Source organism: Chroicocephalus ridibundus, chromosome 4, assembly GCF_963924245.1.
Source record: "Chroicocephalus ridibundus chromosome 4, bChrRid1.1, whole genome shotgun sequence".
In the NCBI taxonomy this organism is placed as follows: domain Eukaryota; kingdom Metazoa; phylum Chordata; class Aves; order Charadriiformes; family Laridae; genus Chroicocephalus; species Chroicocephalus ridibundus.
The window spans coordinates 84,608,180-84,624,214 of NC_086287.1; the positions used below are offsets into that span (position 1 = coordinate 84,608,180).

At 42.0% G+C, this 16,035-nt stretch overlaps 1 protein-coding gene across 1 annotated transcript in view; it reads right to left on the reverse strand.

The window, feature by feature from the left end:
* Nucleotides 1-1,292: 1,292 nt before the first annotated feature.
* Nucleotides 1,293-16,035, reverse strand: part of LOC134515519 (transcription initiation factor TFIID subunit 4-like) — a 143,661-nt gene continuing 128,918 nt past the window's right edge. Inside the window, exon 15 of the mRNA XM_063334588.1 lies at nucleotides 1,293-3,558. Coding sequence (XP_063190658.1) covers nucleotides 3,391-3,558 — 168 coding nt within the window. The 3' untranslated portion in view covers nucleotides 1,293-3,390. The remainder of the gene's footprint in view (nucleotides 3,559-16,035) is intronic.

Genomic DNA, 16,035 nt, shown 5'->3' on the forward strand with positions numbered 1-16,035 from the left:
TCCTCAGTAACTAATTCACGTGTTAATCGCAATTTAGTTTCTCCCACGTTAATTTATAGAATACTGTTGTAGATGCTGGATTTTAATTAAACTCTTTTTAGATGCGTAAATACGGCCATATGGAACAAGGAACAGAGCCTTCGGTGGTCAACAATTCTTTAAGGCTAAATGATTGCAATCGGGCAAAATAAACACCTCACTAGTGTTTTCAAAAGGGATGAGCTGGACTGAGTAGCCACGGTCCAGCCTCAGCAGGGGTCTGATTTTTGGAAAAGGGCTGGATACCTGTCTATGGAAAATCAGACCTCTGCAGGTTCTCTCGCCTTGGTTACTCCCCTGGGCGATCTCCTGGAGGCCGCAGCTGATGCGCGTTGGCCTGCTAACGCAGCAGAACAGTTCAGCGAATCTATCTACTTTAAAAGAGCTGTAAAGTTATTTTATTTTGTGGTTTTATACTTGTACGACATTCTAAAGTTGCTAGGCATTGCCATATTTGAATATATGGCACAACATTCACCTTTGTATGTAAGATATCTGTAGAATTGTATATTATACATTTAATATTGTAAAGAACTTAACGTATAATTGTCATGTATTTGTGTATGCACATTTCTTATACAGTACTTCATGCCATAAACATTTCTGTAAAGTAAACGATCAAAAATAAGCAAGTAGGGTGGCACACTCACTGTATCTCCCACGGTGTTTGCAAGAGGTGAGAACTTCCGATTGCGTCTCCTCCGGCCTTTTGGCTCCGTTCAGCTTGATGTAGCCATGTCTTACAAAAAGGAAAAAAAAAAAAAAAAAAAAGTGTTTTATTTATTACTTTCATACGTTGAGTTCGCTTTAAGTTCAAAGCATCCTCGGTACTTGGGGCCGTTCGCTGCGGGGCCGCGGGAAAGGCGTCGGGGCCGCCCCAGCCCAGTTCAGTGTGAACTTGAGATGGAAAGTTTGAGCCGTGACATCCCAGCACTGACTGCAAATAGCACTAAGGCAAGGACCACATGTGGAAACAATCACTTGGTTAGAAGAAATATGCCTTGGGGAAAAAAGAAAAAAAAAAAAAAAGTTAGGACATGTTCTTTTAGTTAGTAACTTCAGGTCACTTATTTAAAGTTTATTACAGTTTCATTTGTATCTTTTTTACTTATTTCCCTATCTTTTTAGGCAGCAATACCAGCAAAAACTGATTTGAATTTTTACTTCTGGCCTTAAACCATAGCAACATAACTGAATTAAGAACATTGCTCAGCGTCGCTAAGACAGGTTTTAAAATATCGCAGAAACTCCAGTAAAGCTGTGGTGCGCAGCCAGCCAGTGTTTTTAGTGTGAAGACCAAAAAAATAAACGTAGCCTGGTTTTTCGCCTAATTTGATTGGAACCGAATTGTCCTGATTCCCTGTTGTTGAGCACCGAAACTGTGGCTTGAAGACGGGAGTCTTGGCCGGCGCGTTCTGCAGGGCCCCGTCCCACCGCGGAGCGTTGGACTCATCCCGTCCCGGAGAGCCACGGCCGAGCCCATCCCCGCGCTCCACGAACGGCATCGAGGTCTGCTGACAACTTTATTAGATGTTTGACAAAGGATAAGAATCAGCACAACAAAACGTTGAAGTTATTTGGTTTTAATATTTCTTTGTGGGTATTCTGTTAATATTTTAATGCAAACTGTTTCTGAAGAGTGCTTAAGAACTACGAGACAATGTGAAATTCATGTTTGATAAATTAATACTGTATGTCACTCGATGTGTTACTTTAGTAAATTGTTTTATTTCTTTACAAAATAAGTACAAATAAGGGAGTATGTTTTCACACAAATTGGGGGTATTTACGAGTATGTACAGAAATCATCAAAATAACGTAATTCTAATAAACACAAGGCCTTTATAAACAATATGTACAAATTATCAATACATTTAAAACATAATTTTACACTTCCTGGCCTTAAATACCTTATGAATAATCTTTTGGCTAAATAGCAGCAGTATAAATTTTCTTCTGCTTTTCATAAACCTTAAAAAATAATTAAAACTTTTGTTTTTAAAACTATTGGACAAATAGTTCTATTTGTGCTTTCGCTATGGTTTCCCATCCAAAAAAAAAAAAAAAAAATTTGCCTCAAAAAAGTGGCAAGCATAACATAGTAAAAATTGAAAAGATAAATAAGCAAAGGTCTCCCTTGCGTGGTTACTGCTAATACTGTTACGTTGGAAGTACAAGAGCTCGTGCCCCCCAGCCCGGAGCCATCCCTGTCCACCCCCGTGTCCGAGACTGGCCCCGAGGTGGCTCGGCTGCCCCGTGGGCCCCTTAAATCCCAATTCAGCAAAGCATTTAAAAAGCATCCACCCACCTTTAAGTACTTAAAACTACTCCTTACGCTGAAAGTCCTGCTGCTTGTTGATGAGCCTGCGCGGACGGGAGTCCCGGGTCCCACGCTCCACGCGAGGGTCGGGCTGGGCCGGTCCCCGCGGCGTCACCTGCTGCCCCTGGAGCAGGACACCCCCAAAACCTCCTCTATGGCGACTTTAAAAATCCATATAGAATACTCTAAAATCTTCACTGAACAATACTCTCTTTTAAAACCACCATTAAACCATACTCTTTGCAATAAATAAATTAAGATTATTTTTTTTTTTTCAGAAAATAAAACCCAACTTGGATTGGTGTTACTAACCAGTCGCTACAAATGTGCAAAAGGTTGAGGAGCTCTAGAAAACACCGAGAAGCGAGTCCGGGGAACTCCGCTGGGACCAAACGTGCAGATTCCATACACTTAGGATCTGGATTAGCAAATGGCTCAGGAAATGAGCTGTGCAGTAAAAGCAAAAATCCCAAATATATAAAATTTGTGGGAGTGTGCAGTGGCTATTCTCTGAACTGTGCAAAAAATTGCAATTATAACTAATCTAAAATAACACCAGGTATCGCCACGGTTAGTCGGTGGAAACTGTGCTGGTAAAACCGAAGAGAAAAGCAAACCAGCCCCGCGGTGAGGGTAGAGGTGAGCCCCCGGCCCGGCCCCAGCCCCGCGTACCTGCCCCAGCCCTCGCCGTGCAGCGGCTCCCGCCGGCTGCTGCCGCTCCCGTGGCCGAACCGTGGCGCCGGCCACTCCAGCCCCAGCGGCCGAACGGAGCATGGCTTCCGTGTCGGTTCCATCTGTGGATTTAACGTTTCAAAACCTTTTGCACATTTTTTTGTGTGTTTTTTATAATTTTTTTTTTTTTTTTTTTTTTTTTTTTTTACATAAAGGGAATTTATTGCATGTGTCTGACAATTTTACAAAACAAAATTACTGGAACGTTGACTTCTGAAAAAAATAGAAGGCACATTAAAATGACAGCTTTTCAATGCAGGTTGAGCTTCCGTATGGAGAAATCAGTACAGTTCTTGGCTTTATTTAAGCAGAGCTCGATAGAGCAGGAGAGAATGGCTCGTTTCTCGCTCCTGTTCCATGTAGAAGATGAAGTCCCTGAGGTTTACGCGAGTTATTTTCTGTCGTGCGTACTGCCTGGAGGAAGGCGTCCCCACGCCGGCCTGGCCGCCGCCGGACACAGCGAGGCCCTACAGAGAGAACACAGCGACGTCAGGAGGCTCAACAGCACTGAGCTTCCTCACACTCTCAGGGTTACAACCGTTAACCGCTGGATCGTTTTAAATATCTTAAATGGATTATTGTGAGCCTAATTCTCAAAGTGTTATGTGAGATTATTTTTTTTTTTTTCTCCTCTGTTCTTCTGAGTCTCACCACCTGAACCTGAGTAAAGAAACGCGAGTGAAAGCACACGTGAGGCTACACCTTGTTCATTTACAACAAATATGTCTGATTAATTCTCCTGCTGCAGTCACGTCATCCGTAGATGTATTTGGCCAGTTTAATTTCGGGAGCCTTTTAAGGACAAAACTACTTGCAGGAGATAAAGCCATATTCAGTATATCAAATGCCTGCCCCATCCTCTCCCACATCCCGGGAACCGCACTGGGAAGAGGCCAGTGGTGCGTCGGGACGGTGCTGCGAGTCCCAGGGCCCCCAGTCCTCCCCCGGGTCTGCTGGGAGATGGAAAAGTCAAATAGAAAAATCACGACGACTCAGACATTGTGCGATAATAAAGACAAACATCAGTATACTATTTTCTAGACCTAGTTAAATAATTTTTTTGTTTGTTTAGATTGGTTCAAAGCTACTCAGCTACTGAAAAGCTCATCCTGGCTTTCTGTAGAGAGGGGAAATCCACCAACAGCCTGAGACGACTGGGATCTGAGGATTTAGAAACGGAAAGGATGTTCATTACAGGCTCTGAAGTCTTGTGGAGTTTAAAACTGAAACCTGATACACGCACACGTTCAACCCTTTTTTCATCCTTAGGAGACCATTGTTTTTATTAATTCTAATTGATTTCTGACAAAATAAACCGTTCTAACTTAGAAAAATAGTTTTTAATCTCTAAAAAGACTTAAATTATTTATCAAACCTCTAAGACATCTGGCAAAGTTTTCAATATTTTTAAAATTCCAAATTTACTTACTGCTGCTCTTAATAACATACTTTGCTTTCCCCAGGAAATACGTATTCTAGGATCTTGATTTTAGACATTAAAAATATAGTTAAGTGTAATTTTACTACTGAAAGATTGTAGGGGAAACATATGTGGTATATGGCGAGTAAGACGTAGCACTGGGTTCTCCGTTGCTTTGCTCTCCGTGCAGCAGCAGCCGCCGCCTGGCAGAACTGCACTGGTCCAGTTATTTCTCCTATACCTGATTATTAAATCACAGAATTGGGGCAAACCCAATTCTCTGGTAACCGCAAACACAAAAGGCTTAACGCAGTGACTGGATGTGGCTGCGCTTGCAGGCAAGGGAGGGAGAAGCCCACAACCTTGGAGCACCACGAGCATTTGATGTGAGGGACGCCGTTCTCCAGCACGGAGCAGTTTTGTTAAGAGATGAATTGATTTACCCCCCAACCTCCCCGCGTGCAGGAAAAGCAGGTGCTGCCCCGCGAGGGCGGCTCATCCATGCTGAAGCCAGGCACATCCCCAGTGCACAATCCATCGACTCCGCTCTGAATTCAGCCTCTGCGCCAAAACCCTTTGCATCCCTACAAGAAACAGCAGCATTTAAACTCTGTATCTCCCCCAGCTCTGGAAGGGCACCCTCCCTTTAGCTGCCCCCCCCCTGCATCCACCCTGCCAGGGCTGCTGCCACTGGCTCCAGCTCTCCGAGAAACCAGGGGTGTTTCCATTTGAAATCAAGTTGACTCAAAAATGTTTTTCTTTCTTCTCCGCTCCCCGCGTGGTGCATCTCTCCCCCCTGCCCCAAGTAACACTTGTTTCAGATTCCTCCTGACTGCAGCTCCCGAGCGGGGACAGCCACACTCGTGAGAAACGTGGCTGCCACCAACTCATTCAAAAATACTGTCCGTAGCAGACCCAACCAGAACCAGCCCGCACACACTTCCCAAACGTCAACAGAAAAGCTACTTAATTTTTAAAGTTTTTCTTCATATAAAAACATTTTTTGAATCCGTTGAGGTACACGTACAGCAAGTAACTGCTTTCCCTTTGCACAGAGGAGCTGGAATTAAGATGGGATAAGCCATATTCATTGAACTCCTGAACCGTTCCCTAGGAAGAGCCTACGTACCCAATGCGACATCCCCACAGGACACGAGGCCGAGCACATTCATAACCGCACTTGGGAGCCGCTCAGTTACCTGATCATTTTCTGCAGTCGTTTTACAAGGTGGAAAAATCCTAAGAATGGTTTTAGAAAGCACAGAAGCACATCTGTAAACTGATAGAACAGTAACTTACATCTGTCAATATGGTCTCTAATTTAAATTAAAGACCAATTTGTTTGGTACTGCGTCGTACTCAAAATTATTCTGCAGATGCTATATAAAAATGTAGAGTACTAAATGCCACAATTTTTTAATTATATACACGAATGCAAGCATAGCTAAAATTAATTGCAAAGAATAGTGAAATTGAAGTAATGCAGATTTTTTCTCAAGAAAAATCACATTTTTTATCAGCATGACAGACTTTTCATTATCCCAAACAAGCCCTGTGTTGTCTGTATCTATGGCAACTAGTAAGAGTTACAAAGATAAAAGCTCTAATAAAAAAATTAATGGTTGTAAATTGTTTACATCCTTTATTTCCTGGCCTGCCACACCCAAGCTATTACCAAATCACACCCACTCAAATATACATCAGTACTAGGTTTTGTATCAGTGAACTTCTATTTATAATTTAAGGGAAATTTAAGATGTTCCAGGAGAGGAAAAAAAACACATTTAATTTATGTATGAACTCTTTCTGCCTCTTCATTTTGAGATTCCTTATGTTACATGAGTTACAGCAACTTTTTATCCCCTTCCATCCTGACTCTCGGTACCGCACGGAGGCAGCCGGTGCCTGACGGGGTCCCCGGGCCAGCAAGGCAGCGAGCAGAGGAAAACAAAGTGTTTTCTGCTCCACCGGTTCCTGGGGGAGCTACAGCGGGGCTTCCCCGAGACCCCCACCCGATTCCTGCTCCAAGAGAAAATCAATTCGCGGAAAATCAAATACAGGAATCTGCAAAAAGGCCATGGTGCCACGCTCTCTGCTAACCTGCAATCCAAGCGCCACACGAACAGAGTCCCACTACTGCAATGGGCTTCAGTGCACGGGGGACACACACAGCTGGCGTACGCACAGCTCACAGGATTCCAAACAACAGCGTTGGGCTGTCAACCTTAATTCAACTGCTGGAAGCTACCTAGCTTGAAATTATGGCTTAAGAAGAATCATCAGAGTAATTACTGGTCCAGTATGCCCATTCTGAAGCAATTCTGAATTTCTGTCAGATGTGACACGAGATTTGGGCCACCCATCTCAGCCTGTTTGGTGTTTTCATGATTGTCCTCTCTGAGAAAACTCGTGCTGTTGGAAAAGCGGAATAAAAACGGTTCCAAATGAAACACTGACCAAAGACTTGGTAGATCAGTAGGTAAATATACAACAACTTGCCAAAGAAACATGCTCTCATAGTTGGGTAAAAATTAAAAGAAATAATCCTGCGCACAGAGAAGCTCGTGAAGCCAACATTTCTCGGGTCCTACTCACCACAATACACCTGGATCCTCTACAGCATTCATCACCTCCTACCCCCTCCACAAGCATTCCCGGCTGCAGCACAACCCTCCACCCATCACAGACACCCCCCCTCGCCGCCTCCCAAACCCTCCCCTTTTTCGGAAGGACCTCTGTGGCGAGTCCTTCTCCCACCCTCGCTAACCAGCCATCCCATGGGGCGGCACCACGTGGCATCTGCCCCCCACCACCCACCCAGCGGACGGGTGGCCCCGGGGCCAAACGGGCCCCAGAGCCCACCGAGCTCCCCCTGCGCCAGCGGCAGCAGCATCGCTCTCCTCCCCGCGCCCAGCACACCCCTCACACGCCAGCTGTAGGGGCTTCAGCCTCGAGCTCCTTCCTACGCTTGGCCCCCGGCACCGGATTTGATCCGTATTTCCTGAAAGGTCTAAAGGCTGCTGGGAAAGAGGGCTGAGAGACAGACATCTCTCCTGAGACTGTCCCGGGCAAACTCCCCTCCTGCTCAGAAAGTAAAAATGTCTCTGTGCATTAAATTACAATAATTACCTCAGCAGGTGTATGAAAATTAAACCGAGTAACTCTCAGAAGTGTGCTGTTCCTTGCTCGAGATAAAAGTGCTTTCACTTAAGAAAGACGATGTAGTATAAAATCTACACTGATTTTTATACCAGTGATTTCTACTATTGAACAATTAAATCAATTTTTTTCACAAAGCTGTATACCTTCAGCTTTGAATTACAGAACCATGGAAATACAGTGCAACATTCCTGTCAGGAAACACAAAGATAAGGGCAAATAGAAGACTGCATTTAATATTTTATCCATCCTTCCTTCACCAGAAAACAATTCAGTCCTGACATCTCTCCTTTGAACACAGTCTTGAACTGCGGCTATTGCTTCTCCGTGACCCAGAGAGACGAGGCAATAATGATAAAAGATCTGCTGGTTTTCTTCCCAGGCGACACGGCACATCCTCGTGGCGGACTTGCACTTCAAGCCAGGCTCTCAAAGTGGGAATCCTACAGCAGCAATTCAAAGCCACTCTATCTACGGAGCAAAAAAACCACCAGGAATTTTGTCTCTCCGGCCTCTGTGCACCGAAGAGGAGTGGGAAGACAAGGCATACATTAGTCTGCTCTTATGAATAAGAGGTCTTGGATCATAAGAAGTATTCTGGAGATATTCTGCAGCGATGATGTTTACTTGCATAAAATGCTATTAGATCTTTGGCTGAGAGGCACTTTGTACATGAAAAACAGGTATAATATTATGTATGATTAGCTGTTCCACGTAATTTAGTGTTTAATTCAGCACCTACTGAGGCTAATAGTAATGATTTCACTGATCTAAATGAGAGCCGAAACATCCTTAAATCAGCATTCCCCTGAAGAACAGAAAAGTAAGTAATAACTGTTTGTCAGCACCTCAAAGATTAACAATACTGTATGAAATATAATTATATCTACAAAAAGACTGTGCATCTTCATTCGCCCAATATGGTGGCTTTGCAAGTGTCTCCAGCGAGATTCATCACCAAGAGCTGTCATTTAGGCCTTCAGATCAGCACCATTTGCAGGGAAGATTAGATACCATTATTTCTTCGGAAGCTAGTTATTTTCCTTTGCAAACGTTTTTATCCTGCACGATTTTAGTGCAACTGTTCCTCCAGACTCCGTTTTGGCACGCGTCCGCTTGCTACACCCTCTTGGATGCAAATGCATCTCGTTTCCCCTGGGCACATAAACACACACCTCGCCCCGCAGACAAACATCAGAAAACCTGATTTGCACAAGTATTTACAAGTACTTCAAATACCAACACAATTGCAACATTTCAAAGACAGCATGCAGTAATTTTTATATTAAGAAATAATAAGAGGAAGGTAAATCATACTAAGACGTAGATACAGTGAAAATTTCTTCTTCAGATGTGATCACTTTAGTTTATAATTACATGATGCTACTTCAACCCGAAGCACTGGGCTGCCATTACACGAAGAACGCTTTCTATGTACCTGCGCTTTGCCTTTATTATGTTTAGCTGAGGCACATATGCAAGTACCATTATAATTGAAAACCTGCTTTGTAAAACAGCCTCGCACCAAAAACTTCCATCTGAGAAAACTCGGCGTCTGTCCCAACCTGACCATCTACTGCGTCCTCTGAGACAGCATTCCCCGACTGAGCGAGGGCAGGGCAAAACCCAGGCTACGCGGTGCTTCAGTGAGAAAGGACTGGGGATGCCCCGATGGAAACCCATCCTTCGGATGAAGTTGTCCCTGATGGAAATCCATCCTGTGGATGAAGCTGCCCCAGTGGAAACCCATCCTGTGGATGAAGTTGGCCCTGATGGAAACCCATCCCATGTATGAAGTGTGAGGCAGCCACGGGCCGTGACATTGACCTGCTCAAGGGAGATGGGTGTTCAGCCACCCAGTCCTCAACAGGGCATTCTTAGGAAGAAACCAGGCTGCAACTAATTTTGACTTCTTAATCAGTTTATCCATGCAGATATCTGAATCATTAATGTGAGAAAGAAAAACCTCCAGTTTTTCCTGCACAGAGCTACAGCTCTACGTTCTGTGAAGACTTTTAACCCGTTCAAGATCTCTCTGCATCCCTCACTCGGTATGCAGTAAAAATGGATGCCGTGTACCCTCCGACTTCTCACAGCACACTGACGACTGGCTTGGCGGTGCAGGCTCCAGGTCTTTTCATTTACTTTGCTCATGGACCTGCTCTTCGCTGCAGCAGTAGGTCTTGCCAACATCTTTATCCACAAACATCTCATACCTACCACAATTCACTGCCTTACTTGGACTTAAAAGCAATGACAATTTTACCTGATTAAGAACTCTAAGTTTGGGCTGCATTCTTGCAGTGGTAATTATGAGTGGAATATTCTATTTATCCTGTTTCCATCATACACGTATATTTTCATTTTGTTTGGAATGTTTCTCCTCCCATGCTTTCCAAATGTTTAATCAAGTGCTGCTCCCTTTGAAATACTAATCATGCCAAATTTTTTCATTGTTATTTTTCAAGCATTGTGGTACTTTTCCCTTCTCATCTTTCAATAACAGCACAGGGGGTTTTTTTGGGTTGTTCTTTATTTTTTTTTTAAAGGACTTGCCCATCTTACTCCAGCCCAGTCACGCTGTACATCCTATATTCTCGCTCCAGAGTCAAGAAATGTCAAGCCAACTTTGGGAGAAGCCCTTCAGCCCAACTTGCAGGATCCACATTTTCCTTGAATCATATTTGATTCCCATCTGAATTTTCTCGTGGTAATCCTTGATATTAGTTCAAAATCATCCCAGAGTTACATAGGGGGTGGCCCTTTCGTTTTCAGCCTGTATGACTGTCACTTTCATTTAATCAGAAATTTAGAATAATTAAAATATTCTTGACATTCATCAATCTCTAGACACATATAACTGAAAAATTTAATTGTTTAAATATCTAATTAAAATATACATAATTGCTAGCCAGTAAAGGTTGCTTTTTTGGTCTATCTCTTACTGAAGACATGCTGAGCAGAACAAGCGTAGGCGACAGGGTGGCTGGGGGGGACTGGATTCATTCATAGCTGGTTTTGATGAAGACAAAATCAGCACTAAGAGGGGCATCGTGACACTTCATGAGCTACACTTCATGAGCTAGCTCTATCTCACCTCTTCAAGGTGAGACACAGACATCATAAAGCTGTTCCATATATTGCCAGTCTCTCCCATGGAAGGGGGAAGCACAGAAGACAGAGAAAAAAATACCTAAATCTTAACACTTGGGGGAAAAAATATTCTTACAAATGCGAAATCTAAACCAAAATCACCTTCTCAACTCTTGAGAGCATGAATTGCCCTCATTCATCTCAACTGAGTTTCAGTTCTTAAGCCTAATTATGATCGATTTTTTACATATATATATATATATAAGTCTGGGTATAACACCCAGACTTTAAAATGATTACGTTTGCAACTGTGGGCCATCTTGTGCACTCCCAGCAATTGTGCAAGTGCCAGTCAAGTGACTTTATGCACCACTTGCCAAACAAAGGGCAAAAATAGCCACAGATCTACCAGCTCTTGGCACGTTTTATTCCTGTGTAAAATTTGCTCGTGGATTAGTTACAATCTTCGAACAGCGGTATAAACCTTTCCCTATAATTACCAGAGGCTCCGCTGTGGATTGAGGGTAGTATACGGCCCTAATTCCTACACCCAGCCCATTAAATAAAACAAAACAAAGCAGGCAAAGCGGTTATCTCAGAATTGATGGCAATAAAATTAAGCCCTAAATGCTAATACCTTCAGCTTGCAGGATAAACACATTGTCAGAACACAGTCCAGTCTACAGGAAATAAGACGTTAACATTTGTAAATAAAATGTGGAAGACGGCTAACACTCTTTCTATTCCTGCAAATATCATGGAACACAACTAAGGCCGGGTGCATTTCAGACATTAGGGAGAGACGACCGAGTTCAGCAAGGAGAAACTGCGGAATAATTTAGCCATTCACTTCTTGATTTCTTACAGAAATCTTTTTTTTTTACTTTACTAATTTCTTACAGAATTCTTAACACTTCTCTTTCTTACAGATGTCTCACTCTTGACTCTTTTTAGGTTAGTGGTTTTGTTTGTTCAGAAAATATTCGAAAAACTTAAATCAGATTGGCACAAATAACTCTTGGAAGAATGGTTCCAAAAAGGAAACGAGGTGGGTTTTCTGTCCTACAGACATCAGTAAGCTCATAGGAGGCCCCATTCAAGACGTTCTTTCATTTCCCCTTCTACATTACGAAGGCAGTCCCTTCGTGTCACGGCCACCATCATGCTGCACTCTTTCCCAAATCCTTTTTGAAGTCCCCCGCCTCTCTCTCTCCACACCAGGATCGCTTCTCCAGCACTCAGCGCAGACACCTGGTGTGACCTGCACGTCTCCACCACTCTTCATTGCTCTCCGTCCTCAGACTGCAATCTGATCCGCCACCCAACTTCAAACCACTTCAGCAGGCACACTTCCCACACTTCCACCAGCTTGCTTTTTTCTTTTTTTACAAACCTCTGCTCCATACTGTCCTCTAACCTCTTAGCATCAATACAGGTTCTTCCTTCTCTCCATTATCAGAGAAAACAAGCCAGCCAAGCCTTGAATAAAAAGCAGATCAGTTTAATCTACAAGCACTATACCGACAGTATAAACTTTGCTCTAACATTTCAAAAACCCTGTAATCCCCTCCTACTTCATGAATTCCCAAATCCTTATCTTCCTCCAGCCCATTTCACCACAATGCAAACAACCAACCTTTTAAAGACACTTATAGTCAACACAGCCAACAACAGAGAATAAACCTTGAATTTCAAACTAAGCCATTTGAAAAAAAAAACAACTTCATTGTTTTGTAAAGTTAATCCTTTCACACTCCCCCGATGATCCCAGACGCATCTCTTTTTATAAAGCGGGATTAAATGAATCACAAAAAGTTTCCAGAAGATCCTTTAACCGACTGTATTTTGCTGTAACAAAGAGACTGAGCAATCCATATTAATATCTAAAAATAAAAAATCTCTTCAGTCTGCAGGTGATCACGGAGGAGACATGGTAACATGCAAAAACATTTGTTTCAGATGCTAAAGCGCTGCTCTTACCCCTAACTTCCCATCTTTACTATCCTGATCAATTTGGATACCACTCAGACAACCTCAAGAAAAGGAGAATTAACAAGTAATTATCACCTTTCCTTTATTAGAAAAAACCCCAATATATATAGTTATTAATTATTTAAAATAAATTAAAAACCAGACAGCCAAAATCAAAGGCTCCATTATGAACAACTCTAATTAAAACGGATACTATAACACATAACAGAAAATAATCCAGACAGACACAAAATCATCTAATACCATCAATCATTTCATACCTATTGAATAGCTAATACTAACAGGGTCTGAAAGTTGACAATGTTCAATGTCTAAACTGACAAGTCTCTCAGACCCAAAATAAAATAAACATGAATATTATATATAAAAAAAAAGAGGGTTGCAAGTGCAGAAGAAAAACCTCTCCCAAAGTAGTAGCCAAAACCGGGGGCTCGTGATGGGATTTTTTTTGGCCAAGTTAAACAAGAGGCAGTGGAGTGGAATATATTCCCCGTCTTTGGAAGGGAGCTGGCACAACCCATCATCAGCAACGTGAGAACTCGAGCAGATGATGGAAGAGGGCAAGGGAGCAGACATACGCCAACGTACACACGCACTGAAGAGGATTACTAAATTAATTAGAGAGGCAAGTGAAAAAACACGGTGGAATTCAGAATGCGCTCAATAGTATGGAATGATGCTACTGGCCTATTTTTACCATTGGCAGGGAGAGGAGAAACAGCGAGCTCTAGTAGGAGCAAGTGCATTATGATACAACACAACATGAGCATTATAAAATGCGAGATGAATCTCAAGCCCAGAGGCTCTTTAGCACCACTCCAAATCACAACTCTCTGCCTTCATTTTTCTTCTTTGCTACCATTCCACTTCTTCTCCCACTACTTCTGACTTCATTAACCCTTTTTTCTCTTTCTTGCCATCTACCTTCCTATTTTCACGGTATCACATCAGATTCTTTAAAAGGCGTCCGAGGAACAACAGCAGAGATCAGGAGTGGGATTTTCGGAAGTACTCCAACCCAGTGAAACTCCAATTGTTCCCAATGAGGAATTTATCATTTCATTGGTACCTGAATAAGACAGTGTGCTCTTCTGAAAACCTGGCCCCTGACTAAAAGTTACAAAAATCATAAATCAAATTGTAACCTGTTTTTAATGGTCTGAATTCAAGTGCTGTGAATTTGTTTTTTCTTTAAATGCTTTCTCCAGAAATTCACGTATAACGAGCCTGAAACAGACTTCCTGAAATACAAGCTTCATTTTAGCTTTTTGGGAATTAGAAAAAATCCAGTTGCATGCTATGCCTGATTCTTGGTATCCCTTTCTGGAACAGTGCGTTCTGCTGTGCAGTTTAACCAATTACAGCTTTCTCATTCACCTGCCCTGGAATTATGAAATCAATTTTTCAAGAGCTTTTTTGGTCTTTCTGAAAACCTGCGTTCAGATCTCACGGCTCTCTCCACACAGTCCATACACCACGCTACCTGAACGCATGCGGCAGTAACATATGGTACAGTAGGTTATAACTATTTTACCATCTGTTCTAGCTGAACTCTAACCTCCATAATCCCATATCAGCTTTTCCCACTAACTACCGCAGTTCTTAGAGCTTGGCTCCTACTTACCCTTTTTAAAATCAAATTGTAGCAAAATGGATGGCCGGATTATATGCTGCTCTTCCGAAGCCTCCACTGCGCCCCACGTGACTTTATTTGCTCAGGGTTTTAAACAAATAATTCCTTCAAAACTATAGGCTTTATTTTTTCCCCCAATTAAGACAAATCAGTAACCAGAACATTCTTTATTCTGAAAAATATTGCTCAAGACCCTCCCACATTCTTTACATACTCATTTATAAAGTATTTTCTTTCTGTTGCGCTCTTATTTAGAGAAGTGCATCACCTTCAGTGGAACCAGTGCGGGCTCAATACTCTCCAAAAGCAAACCTCAGGTTTTTAGCAACGCTGCCCGCGGCGCGCGGCTCCGTCTCTGTCCGACCAACTCACACCATGAAACAGACGGGAGCGAATTTGGGTTTTGCACAAACAGCAACACTACTGAAGCACCTTACCCTCTTGCTACTCTGCGTACCCATAAAAACTAAACAGTAGCATCAGATTGAAAAATAAAACGTTAATTTTAGGGCAATAAACAGAAGTTCTCCCCACAGTTTGGAAAACTGGACAGATTCTGTAAATTGAGAGAAGATATTAAAAACTTTTATTACTATTATTGGGGGGGTTTTGTGTTTTGCTTGGGATTTTTTTGGTTTTGTGGTTTTGGGTTTTTTGTTGGGTTTTCGTTTTGTTTTGGGGTAGGGTTTCTTTTTTTATTTGGTGTTTTGTTTTGTTTTGTTTTGTTTTTAAGACTTGCATCCCACGTCATCAAGTTCTATTTCATATAGACATTGGAGTTTGAAAGACTAAGCTTTAATTCTAGGGGTTGCCAGAACAGCTCACCTGGAGGACTGCTTTCAAATTTAAAGTCTGCCTTGTTCACAAAAACTCAAATAGCTACACAGTAATTAAAATCCATGAAAGACCGTGGCTTTGGGATAATTTATATATGCCCATACAAAACTACTACATACACACAGACACATGGAAAACATATCTGTATTTTTAATAAACACTAATGCTAGCTATGAGAACATATGCACCTCTAGTTTTCATTATATATAAATAAAGCATTAGCACTTGACAGTACTAGTTCTTCTGGATGATGAAATTGAAGAAAGAATCAAATATGGCTATCACCAATTACTATGTTACAATATCTAGTTTCAACTCAAAACATGAAACCGTAACAGCTCAGTAAACTTCTCCGACTCATTGTCAACTGAACCAGGCTGTAATGCCTACACAATGAAAAGAACATTTGTAAAAGAATACCTTTGTAAAATGATTCAACTTTTTAAATTGGTATAATCCCTTTTTATTAAAAGTATTCATATCTTCTCCATTTTGAAACACCGTATCGTTCCTACAAACGTTGTTTCCCATATGATTTCTGTTTAGTGTCTGAACAAAAGGAGAATTCGATTTTTTGAATGGGTGAAGAAATCAGTTCATGAGATATAATTTTGCTTTTTCACACGAGTAGTTTAAATATGTTATTCAGTGTTATGCTGAGGCACAAACATAAGGCACGGAGGTTAGAGAAGTCCAAACTACATACTAATCTGCTACCTCAAATGTCTTTCAAAATCTGCAACTGAAGGATATGATGGAAACGTTTGTTTAATTAAAGAATACCGAATTTAATTGTAATCTGGGTCCTAT